Below are 25,127 nucleotides of genomic sequence, written 5' to 3'. Positions count from 1 at the left end.
TTATTTGTCAAAGTACAGGAACTAAACCTAATTTTCTCTTGTGTTTCCTAGATGCTATATTTATTCAAGGTCCACAGGCCCATCCTGCTACCTCTAGCCCAGCGCCCGAGGCCTGTCCCCCCTCCCCCCTCGAGATCTCCCCTGCTCTGCACACCCCCTCTCATGGTTCACTCCCCTCTCACTCACCATGAATCTCTTCTGCATCTTGTCGCTGAAGCGGTTGTGCGCAAAGTCGTAGACGTACCGCAGTGCTGTTGGTATGTTGAGGATGTGGATCTCCTTGTGCCTCATGGGAATGGATTGCTGGCGTCCACATGCAAGATATCACGCACAGTCAATCTTCGCAGCTCCCTAGCGGCATTATTGCTTGCCTCATACACAGACATCCAAACATTACCTCCAAAAATATTTGTGAATACTTTCATGTACTTGTCAGTAGCAATACCATAGTAGCGTGTCTTTTTATGAAATTTAATAATATTTAATGCATCTATCTATAACGGTAGTATAAAAGTAAACCAACCTTCATGCGGAGCATTCAAAGCTTACTGAGTTTAATTTTTTATTTTTTGGTCAAGAAGGCATTAAGAATTACCTATCTTATTATGTCCCCATTCGGAAAAGGTGTAAGGCAGGCTTAAGTTTAGTTTTGTGCAGTTGTAGGAAAAAAACCTGACCGTTAAAAGTTGTTTCCAAAATATTCAGATTAGCAATAATGCACAATTACAGTTGTGACACTATTTGAAAGGCCTTAAATAAGTATTACTTACAAGCTTACAGTTTACTTCCATGAACTAAGGTAGGCATGGAACAGCAATAAACCCTCTTAGTGAAAGAAAGCATTTAATGCAACATAGTTACCTGGGGAAAACATAAGATTACTTCTCATCGAAACCAAGCTGTATGAACGGTAAAAAAAGCATTAATTTTTAGTAAAATCCAAGTTACAAAAAAAAATTACTAAATACAACTTAACTTAGCCTAGTGCAAGCTTAAGAACATACTATAATGCTTGAAACTTGTACCTTATAGGCAGGGGCGCAACAACAGGGGGGGGGGGGCAAGGGTATTTTGCTCCCCCCCCCCCCTCTGAAACCTTGAAGTGGTGGCAAACGGGGGCAAAGAAAGTGCTGTGTAATCAATTTTTAGATAATAAAACTGCTTAAATAGCACCATTTTCCACCTTGAAATACAAATTTTCCCAGGGGAGGACCCCCCGACCACCCTACTTCAATAGAGGGGATCGATGATTCTTTATAAAAAGGTATATTGCCCCCCCCCCCCTTTTGGAAATTTAGTTGTTGCGCCCCTGCTTATAGGGGCCTAGTGCAATTTGAAATACAAGTGCACGAGTATACACTTAGATTTGCCATTGTTCACATGAGCTGGTTTTGATGGCTGTATTGGCAACTCGTAGGACTGATGGATGCATGGCGCTAGTTAGTTTAGACGTGGCTGTTGTGACTTCTGATTTGGTAGTTGCGGGTAGTTGCGGGTAGTTGCGGGTAGTTGCGGGTGGTTGCGGGTGGTTGCGGGTGGTTGCGGGTGGTTGCGGGTGGTTGCGGGTGGTTGCGGGTGGTTGCGGGTGGTTGCGGGTGGTTGCGGGTGGTTGCGGGTGGTTGCGGGTGGTTGCGGGTAGTTGCGGGTAGTTGCGGGTAGTTGCGGGTAGTTGCGGGTAGTTGCGGGTAGTTGCGGGTAGTTGCGGGTAGTTGCGGGTAGTTGCGGGTAGTTGCGGGTAGTTGCGGGTAGTTGCGGGTGGTTGCGGGTGGTTGCGGGTGGTTGCGGGTGGTTGCGGGTGGTTGCGGGTGGTTGCGGGTGGTTGCGGGTGGTTGCGGGTAGTTGTGGGTAGTTGTGGGTAGTTGTGGGAGGGAGATGGTACCTCGCCCCACTTGAGCACGGTGGCGAACTCGGCGGGCGACCAGAGCGTGACGTGCGCCGCGCCCGCGCCGGCCACGTCGCCCACGTGCGTGAAGCCCGCCACCTGGGTCTGCTCGTCGTCCAGGCACGCCTCGTAGGTGGCCATGTGCGCGCGGGCCATGTCGGCGCGCGAGTGGCGGTACGGGTCCAGCAGCCCTGCGCACAGGCAGCGGCACACTCGTCTACATTCCCGTCACGCTAACACTCTGTCTGCCATCTAACCTCGGTAGCGAGCGAATTCACGGGTTCTCATGGTTGCAAACACACTTCAAATACCAAACTTGGACACGAAATTTAACACATAAAACCTTTAAAATAAAATATTAAGCTGAATAATTTTAAAACACATTAGAACACCAAGTATATGTTTGTAATGCTTTTTTTTTTTTGCTTAAACGATTGAAATCAGTCTGTAAATACTTCCTATAAACAAACTTTAACCTTTCTGAGCTGATTCGACATTTAAGATTTAACAGTAAAAATTTCATCATGAAATCCTTTCATTTTTCATGGCATCGAATATATGTAAACAATTTGTTGTATCCACAACATGACGAACGCTCATATCTACATTTAAATTTTAAATTTTAACTAAGGATTGTCATAATTGTAATGAGAATTTTTCAGTTGCCATCATTTCTTTTTATGACTATAAACTATAACATAAAATACTAAAGGATAGTTGTATTAAGTTTTTTTAGTGCCTAAGCTCGGTGTAAATTCTGTAGTGTTCACGAAAGCAATATATACGAATGAATCAAGCGGATCCGCCATATTTTAGAGATTTCTGAAACCTCCACAGATGGAAGCAGCGTGGGTACACATTTCAGGTTCAAACGACTTCCGTCCCATTCTCGAAATTACTCCGACCCAATGCCGTATACCGAGAGCTAAGATGTTACATAACATTATCTGTGACGAAACATAGGTAATATCGTGATAAACATATCAGAAATAGCTCTCGAATAACATTAATGGCCAGCAAAATGAAAAAAAAAACTAGAATGGCATGCGAGACCAACTCATAGGGGAAATTGGGTTACCGGCCAAGGTGCTCATAAATGCCAGGATTCCCTTCACATGAGAGCGGCCCATCATGAGATCTCAGGTCATTGAAAATTTAATGTTACGAAAAGAAATAAAACTTTGAGGTAATGATAATGAACAAGAAGGTACTCAGTACTCCACGATGTGGAGGCATACCCTGAATGTAAAATAGCCTAGAATTTAAACTACTCTCAAGAATTCAATTTGACCGCAAATCTATAAAACATAGGTACGTTACGTGGATATCAGCAGTTTGTATCAGCGAGTGAGTTCGCTTACTTATCAGTAGGGACATATAGTGAATTGCACTAAAACAGAAATAACACCTTAAAGCATGTGAAATCACCGTATAACACCGCAATGCAAGTTATATCATGGAATTAAGCAGCATTTAACCAAAATTTAATTAAAATAAAAAAAAAGGAATTTTTAATGCTTGAAATTCAAGGAATATCATTTCCAGACAAAAAATTGTGCCAAAGTGCATGGAACAGAAACATTAATTCAATTTGTTTTGTTGTGCAACTCCTATGGAATCACGTTTAAACCGCAAATGCTTGCTGATGTAGTTTTATTGTTATGAATGTGTCGGTTTTATACGAATTATTTTACCGTAAAAATGCAGCGTATGAATGTTACCACTATTTTAGTGGAGCAAGTATATTAAAACATATTTTATAAAACAAAAAAAAAAAAAACAGCAACACCGTAATCCTCTGTTTTGAAAACGCAATTGGACTAAAAATGAAACCATTGCTGCTCGTCAGTTATGATCGCAGATTCAGCACCGAACGTGGCGGTGAAGTGCACTGGTTCACCAGCAGGATGCGGACCCCGTGGCGGGCTGGTACTCACTGGCTGTCACGATGACGACGCGCCGGCCGTGCTGGTCTCTGAGCGGCGACGCCACGATGTACCTGCAACACGAGTCAGTGCGCGCACTCGGCTGGTTTGTTTCTCTAATTGCTGGGGGGGGGGGGGGGGAAGGGGGTGTTCCTAGAAATTTTGGGTCACAAATTTTCTCACCAGATCTTATTTTCGAGTTGTCACGCAATGGATCTTAGTTATGAACACTTGCATAACGTTTTACCGCTACTAGATAATACTTTTTTTAAAAATTTCGTTGAAAATTTTTGACGTGAATCATAATATGCAAGAGTGCTGTCGTGGTAAATTTACAGGAAAAGACCTCAAATGATCGTAATGACAAGAAAATGAAACAACGAACTCGGCCTTAAGTAATGCGCCTCAGAACGTTAATTTTGACGCGAACCACCAATACTGTGTAATTTTGGTGTACTTAAGCTACTGCAGTTTCACGTGAATATTTTTTAATGGCATCTCCTATGGGTGTTATTACTACGTAAGCATTGCCCATTACTTCTAAATGTTAATTTTTGTGCACAAATTTATTCCACACATTATCTGCTATTTATAAAAGGAAATCAGGTAATATTTATGATTACAATTTTTTCCCTGATGGATTGCGTCGTCACTCAATATAAGTTATTTTTTGTCGTGTTGCCGTGGATGAATTATGATGCAAATTAATTTCTACACTCACATTTTTAAAACAAGTTCTTTATTAATAGGTATCTGGAATCAGCAAAACCACTGTGGCGGTTGCCCTTAATACTTCTCTTTTTAAATAACATTGGTTTTTTGTACCATTTAAACATTTTTAAGAAAAAAAGCCAATTTACGAAAAGTCACTAGTTCTAGTGACTTTTTTCCTCAGTTGGTAACTCCGGGGCTTTAAATTAAGGCAGTTAATTTTAACTTGCATTTAAAAAAAAAAAAAAAATATTTTATTTAATGTTTTTTTTTTTTGCTTTGGTCAAATTCATTTCGTTCCTCCAGTTATTTTACCAGAATTTTTAAAGTTCTTATTTTTCTGAGTGCAGAGAGTTTTTAACCGGCGTTTTGGAAACTGATTACTTATTACGCCACTGTGAGGCGCTGCTGTCGCGGCCAGTGTAGAGCTACGAGAGTCGTGTTGGCGAGTTCGGAAACCGCGGAACTGCTGTGGAGCTGACGATTCGGACTCAGGCAACGGCGTGTCTGAACACTTAACGGCTGTCTTATTAAAGCAAGGTGATTGGTTTACGTGGGGGTAACGCCACATAGATGGCTGCACATCGACCCTGAAGGTAAAAGGCCTTCTGCTCAAGATTTTTCTTATTCCCTGCAGGATCTTCATATCGTTTGCACTGAAGGCATTGAGCAAGTTCAGTGTAAGTAATTGTTGTATTTCGCGTTTCGATAGCTGAAGCTTCGTGCGGCCTGTATCCCAGAATGTGTCCAAACAGAATTCCAGTAAGGGAAAAAAATCGGCAACAGTTTTAATAAACGGTGCCCTGCGCGAGGCTAAAAACTGTGTCAACGCATTCTAGCAGACATTTCACAACCATCGATACAATTGTTACACATAAAAGTAACCGCCTTTCTAATTTTCTCAAGTACTTTTTAAGTTTCTATTATTTCTTATTACAACCATTGAAGTGTACAAAATGTATTCCGAGATAGTTTCGGTATCATATAGTTTACTTTGACACACCAACACGCTTGGTTCCCCGATGATCACAAAAGGGACCATAAACGACTAATGGCGCTAGACGCGGGTTCGCCATCTGGACTAAATAAACGAAAACATGAGCTCTGCGCATGCGCGGAATTTAAGCAACAGATCGGCAACGGATAGGACACCAAAATCCGTTTCCTAAAAACAAGGGACTGGCCGTGTCCGGTCGTGCACTAGGAATTCGGTTAGGGCACAGGTGTAGCATATTCAACACCTGAATCCTTATTTTTGTGTCTTGGAATACCAGTTCTAGGTGCGTCTCAGACCGAAGCTATTATTATATATGCCTGGTTATGATGGAGATAAGCCATGATTCACTGGAGTCAGACGCCCGGACATATCCAAATGTATCCTAAGTTCGCCACTAGCTCGCACAACGTTTAGATCGGAAATAAAAAAATATATATTTTGAGAAAATTCACACATTATCTTCACGTTTTTAGAGTATTATAAATGTCACTGACCTTATACAACAAACATTTCGTTTTAATTACGAACATTTACACATGGAGTAAGGAATTGTCAGGAGACAGCATGCTGTGATGTAGTTGAAGTCAATTTCTTTTTTTTTTTACCTCGCCATCGCCATTTTGTCATGCCTAAAACATTGCAGATATGATACTTGACGACATCTGATGATGGTTGGTAAGTATATATCATAATCTCCGTCGTTTAAACGCAGTCACTTCCGTAAAATACAGTCATTTAAAACTGTTTCCACAATGCAAACACTACACTTCAGCCAATGTTTTGGGCATCCAACCAAAACGGATTTCACCTTGCAGATGTGGCCATCCCGTGGTATAACTCCCCTAACATAACCTCACCACAGTGAGAGGAAACAAGAAGACACAAGATAGCGAGTTAGTTTAACGTGCCAGGGAAGGGGAGAGGGAAGCTAGCCGCGCTGTAGCGACCCCGAGCACGGCGACTCACCCGCTGCGCATGAGCTGGTTCACGGACGGAGCGGACACGTCCAGCTGGCGGACCAGGTGGCCGAACGTCTTCCTGAAGTTGAGGTACTTGAGCAGCATCTGCTGCGCCATGGGCAGGCTGAACTTCTTCACGCGCAGGAAGCGCAGCAGGAAGTTGGAGTCTGCGCACGCGCCAACAGTCGTCCTTCAGTCCACAGCCCCACGTCATAGTCCGCATGGGCGTAGCCAGCATTTTTTGAAGGGGGGGAGGGGGGATGCGAGTTACAAGAATATATCTTTGGATAGACCTGTTTCTGGAGAATCAGGGGGTTATGGAATAAACTCCAGGGAGGAATAAAATGATGATCTTTGAAAAATAAATTTATTTTCAGTTTTTCTTCGGAATCTGAAATTTTTAGATAAAATCTTTCACTTATGAAAGGTAGATCCTGACACTATGTACCACTGCTTTCAGATTTTATGTCCTAATACGTGTTCAAAGGCACGCCTACTCCAAGGTTGCATATTCAGTGGCCAAAAATTGAGTCATATTAGGCTGGTTAATGTGTAGCATTATTATTGAAGAACAAATCATGGCTTTAGAGAAGGGCCATAGCTCAACCCTGTCTCTTCCTGTCTACCCTTAGAGAGTCAGTGATGGACAACTTTACTTTTTCCAATGTCAGACATCATTTTTGAAACTAATCCGAGTCAGACACACATGAATGAATATTAAACAAAAAAATTTTAATGTACGTATAATTATATTGTGATGAAGAAACAAAAAATAATTTCTTAAAAATTGTATTTATAAAATATTAAAAAATTGATAAATTCTAAGAAGAATAACCACGAAACAATACAAAACATTTTAGTATTTCATAATGGTGTCTGCTGACAACTTTTCCTCCATATGACAACAAAGACGACTAATACACTACAGCTACACATGATAATACTTGTTAGTTGAAAGATTGCCTAATGGGGCCGCACTAAGCCCGCATCTCTGTCACAGAGCGAAGCAGCGCAGCTGCACGCACGCCGGGTTCGAGTCCCGGGCACAACCCTGTCACAGCCAGTAAACTGTCAACTGACAATTATAAAACAATAATAAAAAATATGTCATTTCAGGGGGATGATAAGCTCGTTGGTAATAAAGCGTTACAAACGAGCCAAACATTGAACAAAAGCGGTAAGACAGAGAACCAGCATTTATAGAGGATACACGTTTAAATCCTGGCCCGGCAAAACTGATTTTGGTATTCCTTGGTTAACCGCCATAGCCGGTTCCTTTTCCAAGAATATCCCTGGTTTGTACAGTTATATCTCTAACGATATCGTTCAATGCAAGATAAAATAAATTAATGTCCACGTTTAAACTACCTTCCTTCACCGGTAACGTCTCAGTTGATGGTTCGGTATGTGACATTAAGCAACGTAAGCTAAAAAAAAAAAAAAAAAAAAAATGTTACACAATCTAGATATGTAAAGTGAAATACGCAGTTAGTTTTTTTAGTTTAAATTTTAAATGAATTAAATAAACCTACATAATGTGATGTTATTGCCATATTATTATGATGAGATACACATCACACGCAGGCTACACAGTAGTATATTTAAGAAAATTTCGGTGTGCATATACATGCAATGTCCATTACAGCTAATCTGCTTTTGAGACCTTGTTGAGTTTTTCTTCTTCTTTTTTTCAGTTATAGACGCCTTAAAAGACGAAACTACTAGTTCTAATGTAATAGCCATTGAAAACTAACGTGGCAGGCTGTGACTATCAGAAGAGTAACGCACTACAGGTACAACCTGTCCGGCAGTCGCGCAGGTCCGGGTTCTGGCTGATCCACTGCCTGAGGTGCTGCAGCGCGTGGCTCCTGCTGTCTGCGTCTTCTCGCAGCTCTGCTTTAGCCACCGCCAGCACGCCCGCGTCCATCCGCCACGCGTACTCCTCCGTCTCTCTGTCCGCCTCCTGTGATACCGGCGCCACCTTCTGCAACACAGTGTCCATGTTTCACTTTATTAATTACATACAGTTTTATTTGTTACTAATACTGCACTCTTAATTACACTACAGCACTGAAAGGTCTGTTCAAAAATTAGTAAATATTTGGTCCAGTCCACAGTTTACTCCTCCTACTGGAGCTCGACTCGACAGTGGCTATCCCTACTGCTCGCCTCTTACCCCGCACCTCCGTCCAACACACATCTCACGCTACCCAGTCACAGCACAGTCCCGATATACCCGTCACTCGTGGTCCGCGTTCGCCCTCTTCACTGCGCTCTGGCTCGCAGGCTGGCGTCACCACTTTTATACCCATCGGCCATCCTTCGAGAAAGGCCTCGCACCCATTTTACACGACTCCCGAAGCATCCAGAACGTTGGCATTCCAGTCACGTTCACTACACGAGGCGGCCTCTGGAAGTCCGCAGAATTCCCAGGCGCCTGAAGGGTCGGTAAAAAAAAAACCACCGAAACTTGAGGCCGCGTTGGGAGAGGCGGGTAGCGAGGACCCTTCCAATCCTCAGAGGTATGAGTGACATCATTCAGCCGCGCGTCACCGCGCTGACTGGCACGCTTCGGACCCAGCCTCTAGCACGTTCGTATCAGTGTGGCCAGGTCACTAGCCAAAATACTGTTTTGCCTTTGAAACTTTTCTTTTATAAAAAATAAAAATAAGTGTTTATCTTTGTATACTTATATTTTTTAATATCGTTTTTTAAAAGTATCTAAATGTTATATTGAATTTTTGGTTTAGTTTAGTTTTTTAATTAAAAGTTATTTGTCTTTGCCTATTTAATTATTTCTTGATTGTAATTGTATTATATCGCTTAGGAGTTGCGCGGGAGTGCGGAATCAGTTTCTTCGTCTAGAGAGTTGACGTGACAGTTGGCAATAGGAAGTGTCAGTTGGCTACCCTGTAAAACAGACGTTGGTCGGTGTGTGTTGCGAAGTGACGATACATCCGGAGTCCGCTACGACTCGCGAGTCGAGGCGAGACCTCGTTGTAGCGCCTGTGCGCGCGGGGAGTCAAATTGGCCCGCGACTGTTGGAGTGTACAGGCCATGCACGGGCGCGGTGCAGAACTTTTCATGAGACTTTGAATTTCTCACGATGAGCCTTGAGCACGTTTGTTCGGCTTTCGGGGATAGGCCAGACATACTTACTAAAAAGGCACGAAGAAATTTAAATGCCTTGTTTGAGATTAGCTACGAGTGTTTTTGCTGCAGTGACGAGATAAATTGTGAGTATAACTGATAAGATTTGTAGATGTTGTTGGTCTGGATAAACTAGAATTTTTTGCTACGCAACTTCGTGGTGGGCCAGAATCTCCGTTACCGTTTTGCGTGCACCTCAATGGGCGAACATAAACTTGGTTTGGACGATTTTTTAAAAGTTTATATTTAAATAAATAACTAGTGACTTAAACACGAAATATTCGCGCACTCCCACAGCACTTTGTGGAATTTCCTAGATGAACATTTTTTAGTAAATTTAAATTTGTGTATTTTTTTAATAGTAATTTTTGTTAATTATATCTTTAAATGTAAATGCAGTCATATATTTTGATATATTTTAGTAACTGCTGGCAGTTTAAGAATAATCATTTTAGAAGCTATTTTTACAAATATGGTTATGTAATTTATTTATTTTTGATAATAATAATTTTTATATAAACAATCTCTTTAATATTTTAGTGTTTAACTTTTTTTCACTTAATCTGGAAACCAATTTTTTCGGGTTACAATGAAATATTTTGGAGTATATATTTTAATTAAGGTTTTATGAAAACCAAGGCGCGTACTTTTGGTATCATGTTTGAGTTTGTTTTAAATTCTATTTCAATAAAACCAGCCAAGTGTTGAGTTTGTGTTATCTACCAGGTGCAGAGGGTAGATACCACAACAGAATCATGGCCAGCTATAACTGGTATTTAGTTTTTAGTTAGTAAGTATGTTTGTTTGTAGTGGCACAGGTAAATTCGATACGTGCCATCAGGACATCAGTGTTGCGCGCGCGAGTAAAGGTGTCCGTGCCGTGTCAGGGCCACGACTAGAGCAGCAGAGCCGACTCGCCTGTCCACACGTGTCCGTGCCGTGTCAGGGCCACGACTAGAGCAGCAGAGCCGACTCGCCTGTCCACACGTGTCCGTGCCGTGTCAGGGCCACGACTAGAGCAGCAGAGCCGACTCGCCTGTCCACACGTGTCCGTGCCGTGTCAGGGCCACGACTAGAGCAGCAGAGCCGACTCGCCTGTCCACACGTGTCCGTGCCGTGTCAGGGCCACGACTAGAGCAGCAGAGCCGACTCGCCTGTCCACACGTGTCCGTGCCGTGTCAGGGCCACGAATAGAGCAGCAGAGCCGACTCGCCTGTCCACACGTGTCCGTGCCGTGTCAGGGCCACGACTAGAGCAGCAGAGCCGACTCGCCTGTCCACACGTGTCCGTGCCGTGTCAGGGCCACGACTAGAGCAGCAGAGCCGACTCGCCTGTCCACACGTGTCCGTGCCGTGTCAGGGCCACGACTAGAGCAGCAGAGCCAAAACGCCTGTCCACACGTGTCCGTGCCGTGTCAGGGCCACGACTAGAGCAGCAGAGCCGACTCGCCTGTCCACACGTGTCCGTGCCGTGTCAGGGCCACGACTAGAGCAGCAGAGCCGACTCGCCTGTCCACACGTGTCCGTGTCAGGACCGTGTGCCGACGCCGGATCAGACAACCGCACAAGTAGTTTTGTTTACTCATTCTCTGACCCAGCCCTGACATTCAGCACATTTCACAGCGAAATGAAGCAATATTATCACACAGCGTTTCCGATTACAGGTAACCTACAATCGACATTTAATTATTTACAGTGTCATGTTGAATGCGAACTGATTAGTATATAATAGTAGTTCCGGTGGTGGGGGTAGATGATCGGAGTCCGGCTGTCGCCATCTGGACACTGACCTATGACCATTAACCTTGAAATCTGACACTGACATCTGACACCTCTATTCCCTATTTAAATAAAAAACTCAATAATTCATTTAATTAAAAACATTTAAAAATAAAAAGTATAGGTATTTTTAATGCCAGCGACTCTGAATTTACCGGTTTAATCCCAGCGAGGTTGATTAAAAAATGTATATATATATTCAGTAAATATTAAAATATACATAATACAAATTGCACTCATGCCATACATTATGAATGTACTGCGTTCGATTCTCGAAGAATGCACTTCTAAATTTTCTCACATTTTCTCAGCAATATTTACCAGGCGATTGACTCCCCCACTACTAAAAGCTAAGGCATATTATATATTTCTGACAATCATGACGTCACTGCAGCCATATTGGATTCTCTTGTAGTTTGTTAGTGCGTGCTAACGTCAGTCACAAAACAGCCAGACCACGGGCCCTCCGTACATCGCCCGCAACAGTGGTCCTGGGCCATCAGCGCCCGGCCTGACCCCTCACGGAGTGAAACTCTACTGCCGAGACTGGGACATAGCAGCTTTCATCATATATTACTAACATAGCTACATTGATTGTAAGAAGTACTGCATAAACTGTTGTCAGGCAAACAAACCAATGAGAATCAGGTCACTTTACTTTAGTAGCCACATATTTTGTAGCGTTTCATACCAGACATTTTGCATTTCCCACTAATTTATATAGAACACGCTTCACAAAACAGCATTAAGAGTTTCTCGCACAGTGAAAATCTCTGTTACTAAGCAATTAGTCGTCAAGTAGTTAAATATAATAAACCGAATACTTTGAATTCAGTTTTTTTTTTTTTGCTAGTTGTTCTGGACCCATCCAACGGATAGCTTCACACGTCGCGCAAAACACGGTTTCATGTTCAACTGTAGGAGTCGCACCTCGTTCCATGGACCCGACACTGACCCGGCCGGGAGACGTGTGGCCAGACAAGCGCACACTCGCTGGCCCGTGGTCGGTCGAATGCGCCGCCTGATTTTCTGCGCATTTACTGCGAGTGGGTGCCAAGCTGCGCGCGTCGAAAATTACTTCTATTTGGTTTAAGGAAATGCCTTTTGGGGAGCGAATTTTTCTTTTATAAGTCTAGCATTCTTAAACTATCGACGAAACGGATTTGTACTAAATATGTTTTGGGGTACTTAGTTTGGTGTGGATTTAAAGACCCTTTCTTTAGTCGGTCTAGTTACAGACGGTAGGGCAAGTCGAGGCAGGCGCGAAGAGAAGTGCAACGCCCAGGAGTGGGGGACTCGATGGCGGAGAGGGGTAAGGTGAGTTTTGAGCACTCTCGGAGAAGGTTGTTGAAGCGACGCTACAATGCTGTATTCCGACTCGTCCCGCTGACCGCCGCTCCTCACGGACAAAGCCTCTGGAAACACTCAGGCCGACTCTTAGCTGCGCATTTCCTACACGTTGTGGCATCCAGTATATGTTTTTGTTTACTTTATTGTTTGGTTTCATCGTTAAAGTGGATTGTTGAAGTGTGAAGTTTCACTTGTAACGCGCATGGCGGCTACGCTGCTGGCTCACAGCAGCAGAAGACTCGCGCCCTGGTCGCACGCGGCGAGCGAGTGGTCGCTGCTTTTACTCGCTGCAGTTTGTTACTCGTGCTTGCTTCAACCAAGAGTGGCCTCCTTTCATATTTCCCTCTTTAAATGCCTGTTAAAACCTGTTTTAAAAGTCTCTTTACAAATTAAATAAAGTCCTAACACAAACCTAACGTAAATTTAAAACAAAATATTGACAGAAAAAATAAACTGGCGCAAAAATCTTAAATTAAAAACGTTTTAAAAACCAACTAAAAAAACAATAAAAATTAAATTAAAGGGGATGGCTGCTTGCCTTTCAAATGTATTTTTGATAAAACTGCCGGTGAGGTTACTTTGCTGGAAGAAAGTGTTTCAGCAGCTCTGCGATAGGAGAGCTAAGTGTGCGGCGACTTAGATAAGTAAGAGAATTTCATAAAGCTCAAAATTGTTTTTTGTTATTTAATAATAAATATGGAAACGTAATATGTTTTCTTTTGGACGAACTAAAAGAGAACTCACTCATATTGAACTTAAAATATTTTTTGTTTAATAAAACTATAATGGTAATTTTGCTATAGCATATTTTTTCTAGATCACGATTGAATGTTTTAATTTTTTTGATAAGTGTGTAGCTCCAAGGTTTAGTTTTCGATACTGGAGTCACCATATACATGAATTATACGAGTTGTGTTTTTGCATGTATGAATCTTCGCACGTTTGCCATGCCCGAGTCGAGTGGAGCAGCAAGCACTATTCCTCAGCAAGGTCAACCCTCCCGGTGGTGCTTCTCCCGGCTGAGGTTAAGGTCAAGGGTTCCCCTGCAGCTCGGGGCAAGGCGGAATTGAGGACCTGCGCTGAGAGGAATGGCAACACTCCTTTGCTCAGTTCTGCTAGGACAAGTCGGCCTTTAGTTTATATTGCAATTACGATTGATTACTATGTATACATGGGGCAGTAGCAGATAAAATGTTTATGGCCTCTACAAGCCTTAAGGCGACAGAGGTGAGACACGAAATAAGTATCTTTGACCGTGGAAAATATTCGACAAAAAAATTGTATATACATGCACGTATGACACGACAGTTACAAGAAGCGACGCGGAAGATGAAATGGAAGATAACGAGGCGATGGGGAAGATTAATATCCCGACCGTCCAGAATATATTGCAGAAGAGATTGAAAAATATAGCACGGCCCACAACGGAAGTTTTTTTTCTCTTGGATTAGACTTTGTTTGCCCCTGGATGATCTTAATTCCGTCGAACATCTGCGTGTTGCGGGTGGCCTGTCCTCCCGGCAAGGCTTTTCACCATGTTTCTCACGCCTCGACTGAGGCAGTGGAGTGGTAGGGGTGACCACGTGACTTTACCGCCCCTCCTTTCTTGTCCGCGGAAGTAGGAGAAACTCGCACCTTCTGGTTCGTTCGGCCCGACCTAGGCCTAGGGCCTCGCGATGAAGGACTGGATAATTTCTCTAACCTCGGTCAACCTGCAGCTCTATCCACACTGACTGCGTTGTTGCTCAGAAGCACAAAGTGCTACGAGCACTTGTAACCTCTGTGACGCGCCAGTCACTCCTCCACGGCACACGCTCGTGACAGTTGTGTCGGCGACTAGACCGTTCTGTGACGGACACAGAGTTGTTACTGCGCAGCTTGCACGTGCACTCTGTGACCATAATTACTCTACGGCTATGCCTCACACGAACATGATTCCGTATCGAGCTAAGCGGTCAAAGACACCTCTTCAATATGAAAAATCGCGCTAATCTAGTCCGGTCAAGATAGACATTTCAAATAACAAAAATTCCGACAGAGCTGAATTTTGGTAGAGATCTTGGTTACACCAGTAGAAATAAAGTGCCTAAAGTCCCCATAGATCCCACGTGTGCTAAAAATGTTATTCACGGTCAAAGATCAAAATGTTCTCTTTTTTGGATTTTTTTCTCAAAAAACGGTAAGTTTTATCAAAAATATAGCCCAGATAAAAATTATAGATTATAAAATTATCTACAAAAATGGTCCTAATACTTTTTTTTTTCCCCTAAGAATCGCCATTCCTAAGATATCGCCATTCCAAAAGTTGAAAGAGTTAGATTCTATACTATATGCACACATTTCCACGCCAACTGTGAGATAGTGTTTTCCCCGGTAGGCCTACTCCACGATCTGTTATGATGGAGTTTTAAGGGAAAATACTGCGTGATGATTACTGATTTTGATATTCATATAGGTGATTGATTTAAATTGTAGTTCTGATTTCTGTTAATAATCTAATCTAATTCATATTCTTCGATTTAAACTTCAACAGTCATGTCTTCTTCGATTTCTTCTTCTTCTTCTTGCTGAATGTTCAGAAATTGTTCAACTGAAGACGAATCAGCTGTCTCTTCATCGATATCACATGAATCTTCGTCTATTGGATTCAATTGGACATTCGAGCAAGACTGGCCTTGGCAATAAGTGCCCGCTGGTGAACACAACAACCCTACTCTTCTACAGCCACATTTAGCACTGCAACCTTTTTTCCAATTGCAAAAAAAATAGTGGTTAGGAGTTTTTCCGGAGCAGGTGGGAGTATAGTTTGAATCGGTTTCAAAGTATTATCTGCTAATTTCCAACCCCAGTCTTCAGGGTTCAGTTGATTGCCTAGCCATGTCTGAACTTGATAGTATACTCGATACAAGTGTTGATGAGCAGAAGCCGATGTTGGAGGAAGACAAGATATTTGTACTTGTTTCTTGTTCCGTGTATTTTTTACAAAAGTTAAATATTTATACTTGTCGATACATTTAATTTTTTTGGAGCCATAAACAGCAAGGAGAAAGCGAACTCCTTTTGTGATTATCGTTTGAGGAGCAGAGTCAATTTCTTCAAATGCTTTAGCACAATCAATTAAATCCTTTTTCTCAAATAATTTCAATACTGATGTTTTACCCCTTCTGAACATTGCTGATGTAGTATCGCAACCGGTTATCGCATGTAAAAATAAAATATGGTTTTGGCAATTTGGATAAGCAGATAAACTTTTTGAAGAATATATTTCTGTTCGCTGTTGAGCCTTTCCAGGTTTTAAAAATAAATAATTTTATCAATTGGAGTTCGTGCAGTGAGTAGTATTAACAAATCAACGTATTTACGTGGCATTTGTGTGCATATCATGTAGAATCAAACTCCTTCAACTTTTAGAATGGCGATATCTTAGGAATAGTGATTCTTAGGAAAAAAGGTATTAGGGCCATTTTTGTAGATAATTTTATAATCTACCATTTTTATCTGGGCTATAGTTTTGATAAAACTTACCGCTTTTTGAGAAAAATCCAGAAAACCGAAAATATTGACATTTGACCTTGAATAACGTTTTTAGCAAACATGGGATCTATGGGGACGTTTGGCACTTTATTTCTGCTGGTGTACCCAAGGTCTCTACCAAAATTCAGCTCTTTCGGAATTTTTGTTATTTGATCACTAATTTAATGTCTATTTTGACCGGACTAATCTGAGCAGCTTTGAAACAAACCTTTCAGGAAAAATAATAACACAGTACTTGAGTGAAAGTGGTACTTATAAGGAACGAGCTAAATCGGTTTCGTGCCAATCGTTCTCATGCACGCAGTCACACATTGCGGGTTATTTACTTAGTTGTCAATATTTGTATTGATATAAAATAACTGTCACCTGCAGCATCTTCAAATTATACTAGATATCATTTAAACGTTCCAAACTAACACAAAAAAATTCATTTTCGGCACAGCATCCAGGCGTAGTTAGATTTAGAAGTACATATTTCTTCTGGAATTGTTTTGGAAACTTTTTAAAATTCTGGAATATTTTAAGAACTTAATTTAGATACATGATATCCTATATGTTCGCCAATATCCAAAAAAATATCTATAAAACATTTTCTCATATACCATGTAGCGATTTGAATATCTTTAACTCAATGCCTCCATCATTGAATGTCTTAACGAATTTCATATTATGCCTGCTAAGGTAGTTAAGCAATTATTTTTTATCGTCAAACATTATTTTTAATGCCTCGCACTAATACGTGGTAGTATATATATTTTTTTTGGACAAATGATTAACGTAAAATTGAGATGGTTAAAAAAAATTCCGACGAATTTTTAACTAAGGGAGATTTAAGTTTTTTTTTTAATTTCAACACTGTTTTTATAGGTAATAGTTCGTTTCATCAAAAATGGGTTTGTATAAAGTTTAGGAATTTTACAATAAATTATAACGGAATTGATAGTATATCTAATATAAAAGTAAACACTTTTTTGTCTTTCTGCTCTTGTTAGTTACACCCCTTGCAGTAATGGTTTGTTACATAAAATTTACTTTATAGACTAAAGTTTTCAACAATATTTAAATTTTTAGACAACAATAAACATTAATTAAATAGAGTACATGGTAGGGAGGTTTTATTTGTTTTCTTATTTCAACCCCAGGTTTTATCAACCCCTTGCAGTAATGGTTTTTCTAATCAAAAATTGTTTCAGACGAAAGGTTTAGATAAAAATTATAAAATTAATAAACAATCTGTACGAATTCGATGTGGTGCCTATTGGTATTGCTCCTAAAAGTTATAATACGTTCAAACGGCTGCGATATATTCCATATTATGGTAGTTACAGTTTTTTTTTTTTTTTTTTTTTTTTTTAACCTTCCCCATTTCTACCTCTTTGGTCGGATATTATCCACTAACGACTTGACCGAGGTTTTCCACTGCTAGATTTTATGTATCAGTTTAAAAGTGATTTGTAAAAAATTGTGGCAGTTATCGTGTCCACACAACTGTGATATGTATATATATATATATATATATATATATAATTATGGTTATATAACTATTATATAAACTTTTGAGTTGACGACGTTTTTGGGGGCTATGCACCATGAAACGAAAAAGCTATATAATAATTTTCTAGAAGTTACACCATGGTAACGGCTACAATATGTAGTATTTCTTCGAAATCTACCTAAAAGAAAAACAAAAGAAAATTTTCTATCTCAATGTACAAAGTGCAGTGTAAAAGTCTAAATATGCATGTATCTTTCAAACAATTTCACAATGTCATGATTTACACATCAATTATATTTTGTGCTTTAATAATGATTCTATTAATTTTAATCTAATTAACGACTGTTAGTACTTCAGTTATTGGATAAAACACGCGGGAAAAGGACAGTAATTTCCCCCAAAACTCTATATTCCTACTTGATTTAATTTTTACAAAATACGCCTGTAAACTATTTTCAAAAAAATTGTAAAACTGCCGACAGACATCGTTGCAAGTTTATTTTATGTATAGATGTGAATTCATGTAACGACGCGAAAGTTGTATACATTTACTACACACTGTATTCTTGTGTGACGCGAGTTGAGTATCAGCCTGTACTGTGACACCGGCACTTTGCGATCACACCCGTGACACACGTCACTCCTCGGGGCATGCGACTCGACCCTAACCACAGGCGGGCGGGGCTGGGCGGGGGAAAGTGGCCCGTAGTTGCTTCAGGCGGAACATGCGCATATTGGCAGGTTAGGTATATTAGTTTGAAGACACCTGCATTCATCAACAGAACTGTGACGTACCTCTGTCACTGCATTTTTTGACGTGTAACATCTCAGCCCTCGGTATTCGGCATTTCGTGAATGGAACGGAGATCGCATGAACGGGAATGTGTAACCACGGTGATGCCATCTGTGGCGGATGAGGCGAAACAAAGTTCACAAAGGGAAACTCTGTAGTATTAACTTTTAAGTGAATAACAATATTGGCAGTATTTTTAAAATCATTCCTTGTTGAAAATCAGGTCCCAAGCCGGGGTTTAGTATTTTTTCAAGTCTTTTTCGCTTTTATTGGTGCCGTTTCATTATATAGTTTAAAATTTCGCTCTGCAATTCTTATGTTTCGATAGTCGACGTAGCCTCTCAGACAGCGAATTCTAGCGGTGGGTGCGGAAACTACGTGTGATTCGCGTCAAGAAATGTAGTTGAAAACATAATTTGCGTACATGTTTATCACGCTCGGCATTATTTTAAATACTTAATTCTACTTTAACTTTCGGGTCCGAGTTTCGTATTAAAAGTGTATTTGCACCATGAGAACACATGAATTTTCTCTTTACCGAGGTTAGATGTTACATATCTCTGGCGAGTAGATACTAAAAGACTCCCTCATATTTTTTTTCTATGTTTTTTTTTTCCTGGCGAGAGAAAGGTTTCTAATTCGCAAGAGCGTTTCACAAAAAAAAAATTTTAAGCTATTATATAATTTTGGGCGTGGATGAAACTTCATTCAGTCCCATGCTTGCAGCAATTTTCCCGCCCTGTTATTTTCGCGAAAGTAGTAAGACAAACGCGTTTGGACAATCTCCGGCGGCGAAGCAGCTGAGGTATAATAATAATAATAATATAACTTTCTTGTTTCTAAAGGACGGGCAGATTCGCAAGTTTGTTTACTGGACACACCATGCTCCTCCCTAAGTTCATGGCATGAGCCCATCAACTCTGCCAGTGTGGAGGCACGAGGACGTCACAGAGAGATACGGCAGCAAAGTAGACTTAAAGCATATATATATATATGCTCGTTAATTTAATGAATGTAGAGACCTGTAAAATTCGCGGATTCATTTCGCGATAGGAAAGAGTCCAAAAACTTTTGACATTATTTTGCTTCAGTGTTTGGGCCACAGTTTATCTGAAGGACTCTGGGCCAATGAAAAATCTTTAACAGAAGAATTAGCGAATCACGATCATTCCAGTCAACAGGTGTTACGAGTCAGTAACCAATCAGCAGATTAAATTTGCACGAGTGCATAGAGTATCATGGAGTCTATCCTTTAGGGATTTGAAGTCGCGAATATTACAGGTCTCTATGAATAGGCTATTGTTCTCAAAACACGTCCTGATGACGCTGAGTCAATAACGAAAAAGAAGCGTTGACTTAACCAATGGTGTTCAATTCAAAGGATAAATCGCCTCGGACAGTGGCCAACGAGCACATTAAAGAGGCTTGGTTACGCACGGAACAGTTGATTACAGCTTGAAGTGAAAAGAAATTACGCAAAATAATAGTGATTCTATCCACCAAACATAACAGGTTTTAATTATAAATATTTTGTGTGATGTTCGTGTTTTTTTTTTCTATCAGATACTTAAATGAATCTCTTAGACCACCATGTATAAAAAGTGTATAATCTGATGATTATTTTTTCACAAAAATAATTGTGAACTGTTCTAAAAGTACATGTACAGGGTACAAAATTCATACAGTAACACAAAACTTTATAAAAAAAATTCATATAAATGTTTGACCAGAACAACATAATTTTAAAAATCTCTTAACAATTTTTTTTTAAATCTAAATTTTTCTACTGTATATTTGTAATCTATTTGGCATACTACAGCTTGGAGATTCGGTAAACACATAAGTCACGATATTTTTTCTGCATTTATGAGCGAAAAAAGTTATTTTAAAACGCGCGAAATGTTACTTATAGAAGCTACAAGATATACAAAACAAAAAATAATAATTTAGTTTTAGTTGTAATCATTTAATATCCACCCTCGTTTTTAAGTAATGAAAATAAACAGGTTGTAATGTGCAACATAATGGCAATATTAGTTTACTTAGCCACTAGAAATCGAAGTACACAAACAAGACTGAACACAGACAATATGACACGCTCTCCCCGGCCTACACGGTAAAATGTAATTATGTTTTGGAATAAAAAGGAAACCCCAATAATAAGATGCAGTGTTCCGGGTGCTCAGTCATACAATACACGCATCCCCCCCCCCCCCCCCCATACAAGTGATTCGACGAGAGAGTGGGGTGCCCTTGCATGGCAGTGTCCGGTGTGATGAACAGTTTGAGACCTTTCAGAATGTCTGCAACATTAGCGTTATTCACTGGCGCCAGACTAGACGCCATTAGGCCTATCTGTGTATCATAATTTTAGTGTCTTTTATCTGTTGGCTTTCTGCGACATTAAAACAATTTAATTTAAAATATCAGTTTGTGGGTCTAAAAATGAAGAACTATTTTAAGTTTTTTATTGATGTTATACATTATGGAATATTTTACATTTTTATTTTAAGTTAAATAATTTGTTATTATTTGTTCAATTTTTATTTTTAATATTGTTAATTTTATTTAATATTATTAATATTTAATGACTCACAGTTGCTAATGACTTTTATATTAATTGCATCTGAATTTTTTATTTCTTCTTGAATTATTTATTATATTTTAATCGTTTTAATTTTAGTATTAATGTTTATTTTGATACTATTTTTATTTTAATACTAATTTAATTAGAATTATACGGTCGAAAATTAATCGGTCATGTGCTTTATAGTAGGGCCTACTACATTCTTATTGGCTTCTGGTTCTGAGGACGTGTTAAACAGATCGCGGTTGGATCCAGTTGAAAGTATTTGCAAACAGAGGACGTGTGCTGTTCTCGCCGGGGCGTCAGCGAGGCGGGACGCCAGGCAGTGACGGGACGCCAGGCAGCGACGGGACGCCTGGCAGCGACGGGACGCCAGGCAGTGACGGGACGCCAGGCAGTGACGGGACGCTAGGCAGCGAGGCGGGACGCCAGGCAGCGACGGGACGCCAGGCAGCGACGGGACGCCAGGCAGTGACGGGACGCCAGGCAGCGAGGCGGGACGCCAGGCAGCGACGGGACGCCAGGCAGCGACGGGACGCCAGGCAGCGACGGGACGCCAGGCAGTGACGGGACGCCAGGCAGCGACGGGACGCCAGGCAGTGACGGGACGCCAGGCAGAGAGGCGGGACGCCAGGCAGTGACGGGACGCCAGGCAGCGAGGCGGGACGCCAGGCAGCGACGGGACGCCAGGCAGCGACGGGACGCCAGGCAGCGACGGGACGCCAGGCAGTGATGGGACGCCAGGCAGAGAGGCGGGACGCCAGGCAGTGACGGGACGCCAGGCAGCGAGGCGGGACGCCAGGCAGTGACGGGACGCCAGGCAGCGAGGCGGGACGCCAGGCAGTGACGGGACGCCAGGCAGCGAGGCGGGACGCCAGGCAGCGAGGCGGGACGCCAGGCAGTGACGGGACGCCAGGCAGCGACGGGACGCCAGGCAGCGACGGGACGCCAGGCAGTGACGGGACGCCAGGCAGTGACGGGACGCCAGGCAGCGAGGCGGGACGCCAGGCAGTGACGGGACGCCAGGCAGCGAGGCGGGACGCCAGGCAGGGACGGGACGCCAGGCAGTGACGGGACGCCAGGCAGCGAGGCGGGACGCCAGGCAGGGACGGGACGCCAGGCAGTGACGGGACGCCAGGCAGCGAGGCGGGACGCCAGGCAGGGACGGGACGCCAGGCAGTGACGGGACGCCAGGCAGTGACGGGACGCCAGGCAGTGACGGGACGCCAGGCAGCGAGGCGGGACGCCAGGCAGCGAGGCGGGACGCCAGGCAGTGACGGGACGCCAGGCAGCGACGGGACGCCAGGCAGCGACGGGACGCCAGGCAGTGACGGGACGCCAGACAGTGACGGGACGCCAGGCAGTGACGGGACGCCAGGCAGTGACGGGACGCCAGGCAGCGAGGCGGGACGCCAGGCAGGGACGGGACGCCAGGCAGTGACGGGACGCCAGGCAGCGAGGCGGGACGCCAGGCAGGGACGGGACGCCAGGCAGTGACGGGACGCCAGGCAGCGAGGCGGGACGCCAGGCAGTGACGGGACGCCAGGCAGCGACGGGACGCCAGGCAGCGACGGGACGCCAGGCAGTGACGGGACGCCAGGCAGTGACGGGACGCCAGGCAGCGAGGCGGGACGCCAGGCAGTGACGGGACGCCAGGCAGCGAGGCGGGACACCAGGCAGCGAGGCGGGACGCCAGGCAGTGACGGGACGCCAGGCAGCGAGGCGGGACGCCAGGCAGGGACGGGACGCCAGGCAGTGACGGGACGCCAGGCAGCGAGGCGGGACGCCATGCAGGGACGGGACGCCAGGCAGTGACGGGACGCCAGGCAGCGAGGCGGGACGCCAGGCAGGGACGGGACGCCAGGCAGTGACGGGACGCCAGGCAGTGACGGGACGCCAGGCAGCGAGGCGGGACGCCAGGCAGGGACGGGACGCCAGGCAGTGACGGGACGCCAGGCAGCGAGGCGGGACGCCAGGCAGTGACGGGACGCCAGGCAGTGACGGGACGCCAGGCAGTGACGGGACGCCAGGCAGTGACGGGACGCCAGGCAGTGACGGGACGCCAGGCAGTGACGGGACGCCAGGCAGCGAGGCGGGACGCCAGGCAGTGACGGGACGCCAGGCAGCGAGGCGGGACGCCAGGCAGGGACGGGACGCCAGGCATGGACGGGACGCCAGGCAGCGAGGCGGGACGCCAGGCAGTGACGGGACGCCAGGCAGCGAGGCGGGACGCCAGGCAGTGACGGGACGCCAGGCAGCGAGGCGGGACGCCAGGCAGTGACGGGGGCGGGCACCCCGCGCCCCGCGCCGCAGTGAAAGTGGGAAAGCGTCTGGCCCGTGTACTCGCTGCCCCGCTGACCCGCCACAGCCCGCCGGGTAGGAGGAAGTACAGGGAGGGGGGAGGGAGTAATGGCACTGCGTGGTTCCTCGTCCCACAGAGTGTTTCTTCACGCGTCGCTGGTTCCGCCAGACCAGTGACCATCGCGTCGCCAGGACGGTTCACGTTCCAGAGCACCCGGCTTCGAATCTCAGCCCAGCCGTGCTGATTTCGGTTCACAAAGCTTTCCTGAACTTCCCCCAACCTGTTGCTCGTGTCCAGTGTTAGCGTGTGTAGTGATCTCGCTGGGTTCAACTTAAATAATAATAATAATAGTAATAATAATTATAGCCCCCGTCTACCCGAGCACGCATTGGTGAAAAACTTCAGGAAAAAAAACGCGATTTTAAAAACTGCTCAAGATATCCAAGAGGGGTCTGTTCACGAAAAACATTTAAGAATACGCTTAGGGCGGATGTTTCCGTATTTCATTTCTAAACTGTAAATATGGAAGAGTTAAAATGGCTGAAACGAATGTTTTCAGAATAATATTTAGTCATGAAACGCCTGGTAAAGATACTTGAAAACAGCCAAGAGCCTTACTTGTTTTATCTCCATTTCCCCGCCATATAATGTTAAGCACGACGAGAAGACTGCGCTTTGCGCTTAGAGGCGACATCGCGCTAGAAGCACCAGCGAAAGTAGCACTTATCATCCCGCCTCACCAACACGGATGCACGTGCTGTGAACCTGCGTGGTGTTTGACGACGCGCAGTGGAGCAGATCAACACAAAACCTGGCAGACATTTTAAAAAATTAAATCGAGTTTCAGGTGAAATCTCAGAAGGTAGCGAGCACGACTTGACCTGCACAAACAAGTCCTAGCTTGTCGCGGTTCCAGGACTTGGACAGCCGCACCTGAGCCCCCAGTTGAAGCCACGTACTGCGGCTAGAAGAAGTTTGGATTTTTTATTTTGTAAACTAATTGGTGGGGGGGAGACTGTTGGCGCGATAAACCATCAGCTCCAGAAATTTGTGTTAATTGAAGTGGTGTCTTAGACTTTGCGGGCCTGGCCATCTATTTTGAAGGAGGGAAATATGTTGCCAGGAGGGGCGTAACTGGGCCTGGAGGGAGGGAAGGAACATCACACAGAGAAAGGGACGTTCAGGGGCTCCAAGGAAATATTTAAATATTAAACTCTTTGAAACAACATTTTTAAGCCAAGCTCGATTATGGTTTTGCTAATTTGTTTTGAGAAATTTACAAATTCTTTCCTGATAAATTATACTCGGATTAGTTGTTTTTTTTTTAAGCTACCGATCAAACTCTGTTGAAATCGCGTCGTTACATGAGGCAATAAAATTTTTGAAAAGTTTTTTAAGTGAAACTTCTTTGCTGAGAGGACAAATTTTCGAGCGTTACGAAAATTCCGATCGCATGAGGGGAATAGTTAGGTACGTGGTGGGGGAACCGGTAGAGGAGGAGAGTGCGTCAGCGGCGACGTCACTAACGCATGCACTAGCGGTCGAATGAGAAGACAGCAAAAAAGAAGGGGAGATGTGTACGTGCCAGTTGTAACGGCCGGAAGAGGAGACGGCGGGGGAGAGGTGGAAATGACGCAACCGTGATGCTATGTGATTCTCGTAAC

The 25,127-nt window shown here is 43.6% G+C and overlaps 2 protein-coding genes across 2 annotated transcripts in view; one reads left to right on the top strand and one right to left on the bottom strand.

Annotated features, from left to right (window-relative positions):
• LOC134539646 (clavesin-2) overlaps positions 1-25,127 on the bottom strand; it is a 64,576-nt gene that overhangs the window by 6,702 nt on the left and 32,747 nt on the right. Inside the window, exons 2-6 of the mRNA XM_063381835.1 lie at positions 8,275-8,458; positions 6,482-6,641; positions 3,820-3,881; positions 1,880-2,073; positions 187-303 (exon numbers count right to left, since the gene is read on the bottom strand). Coding sequence (XP_063237905.1) covers positions 187-303; positions 1,880-2,073; positions 3,820-3,881; positions 6,482-6,641; positions 8,275-8,458 — 717 coding nt within the window. The remainder of the gene's footprint in view (positions 1-186; positions 304-1,879; positions 2,074-3,819; positions 3,882-6,481; positions 6,642-8,274; positions 8,459-25,127) is intronic.
• Positions 12,702-22,976, top strand: LOC134528594 (cuticle collagen dpy-5-like). The gene is made up of 3 exons (XM_063362345.1): positions 12,702-12,719; positions 22,320-22,488; positions 22,690-22,976. The coding sequence occupies exons 1-3, from the start codon at positions 12,702-12,704 to the stop codon at positions 22,974-22,976; spliced, it is 474 nt and encodes a 157-aa protein (XP_063218415.1).

The sequence above is a fragment of the Bacillus rossius genome, chromosome 1 (genome assembly GCF_032445375.1).
Source record: "Bacillus rossius redtenbacheri isolate Brsri chromosome 1, Brsri_v3, whole genome shotgun sequence".
NCBI classification, from domain to species: domain Eukaryota; kingdom Metazoa; phylum Arthropoda; class Insecta; order Phasmatodea; family Bacillidae; genus Bacillus; species Bacillus rossius.
This window is presented reverse-complemented; position numbering and strand designations above follow the sequence as displayed.

Coding starts and splice junctions, on each gene's coding strand:
- LOC134528594 (XM_063362345.1), top strand. Junction 22,489..22,689: donor CAGCGACGGGACGCCAGGCA/GTGACGGGACGC, acceptor GCGGGACGCCAG/GCAGTGACGGGACGCCAGGC.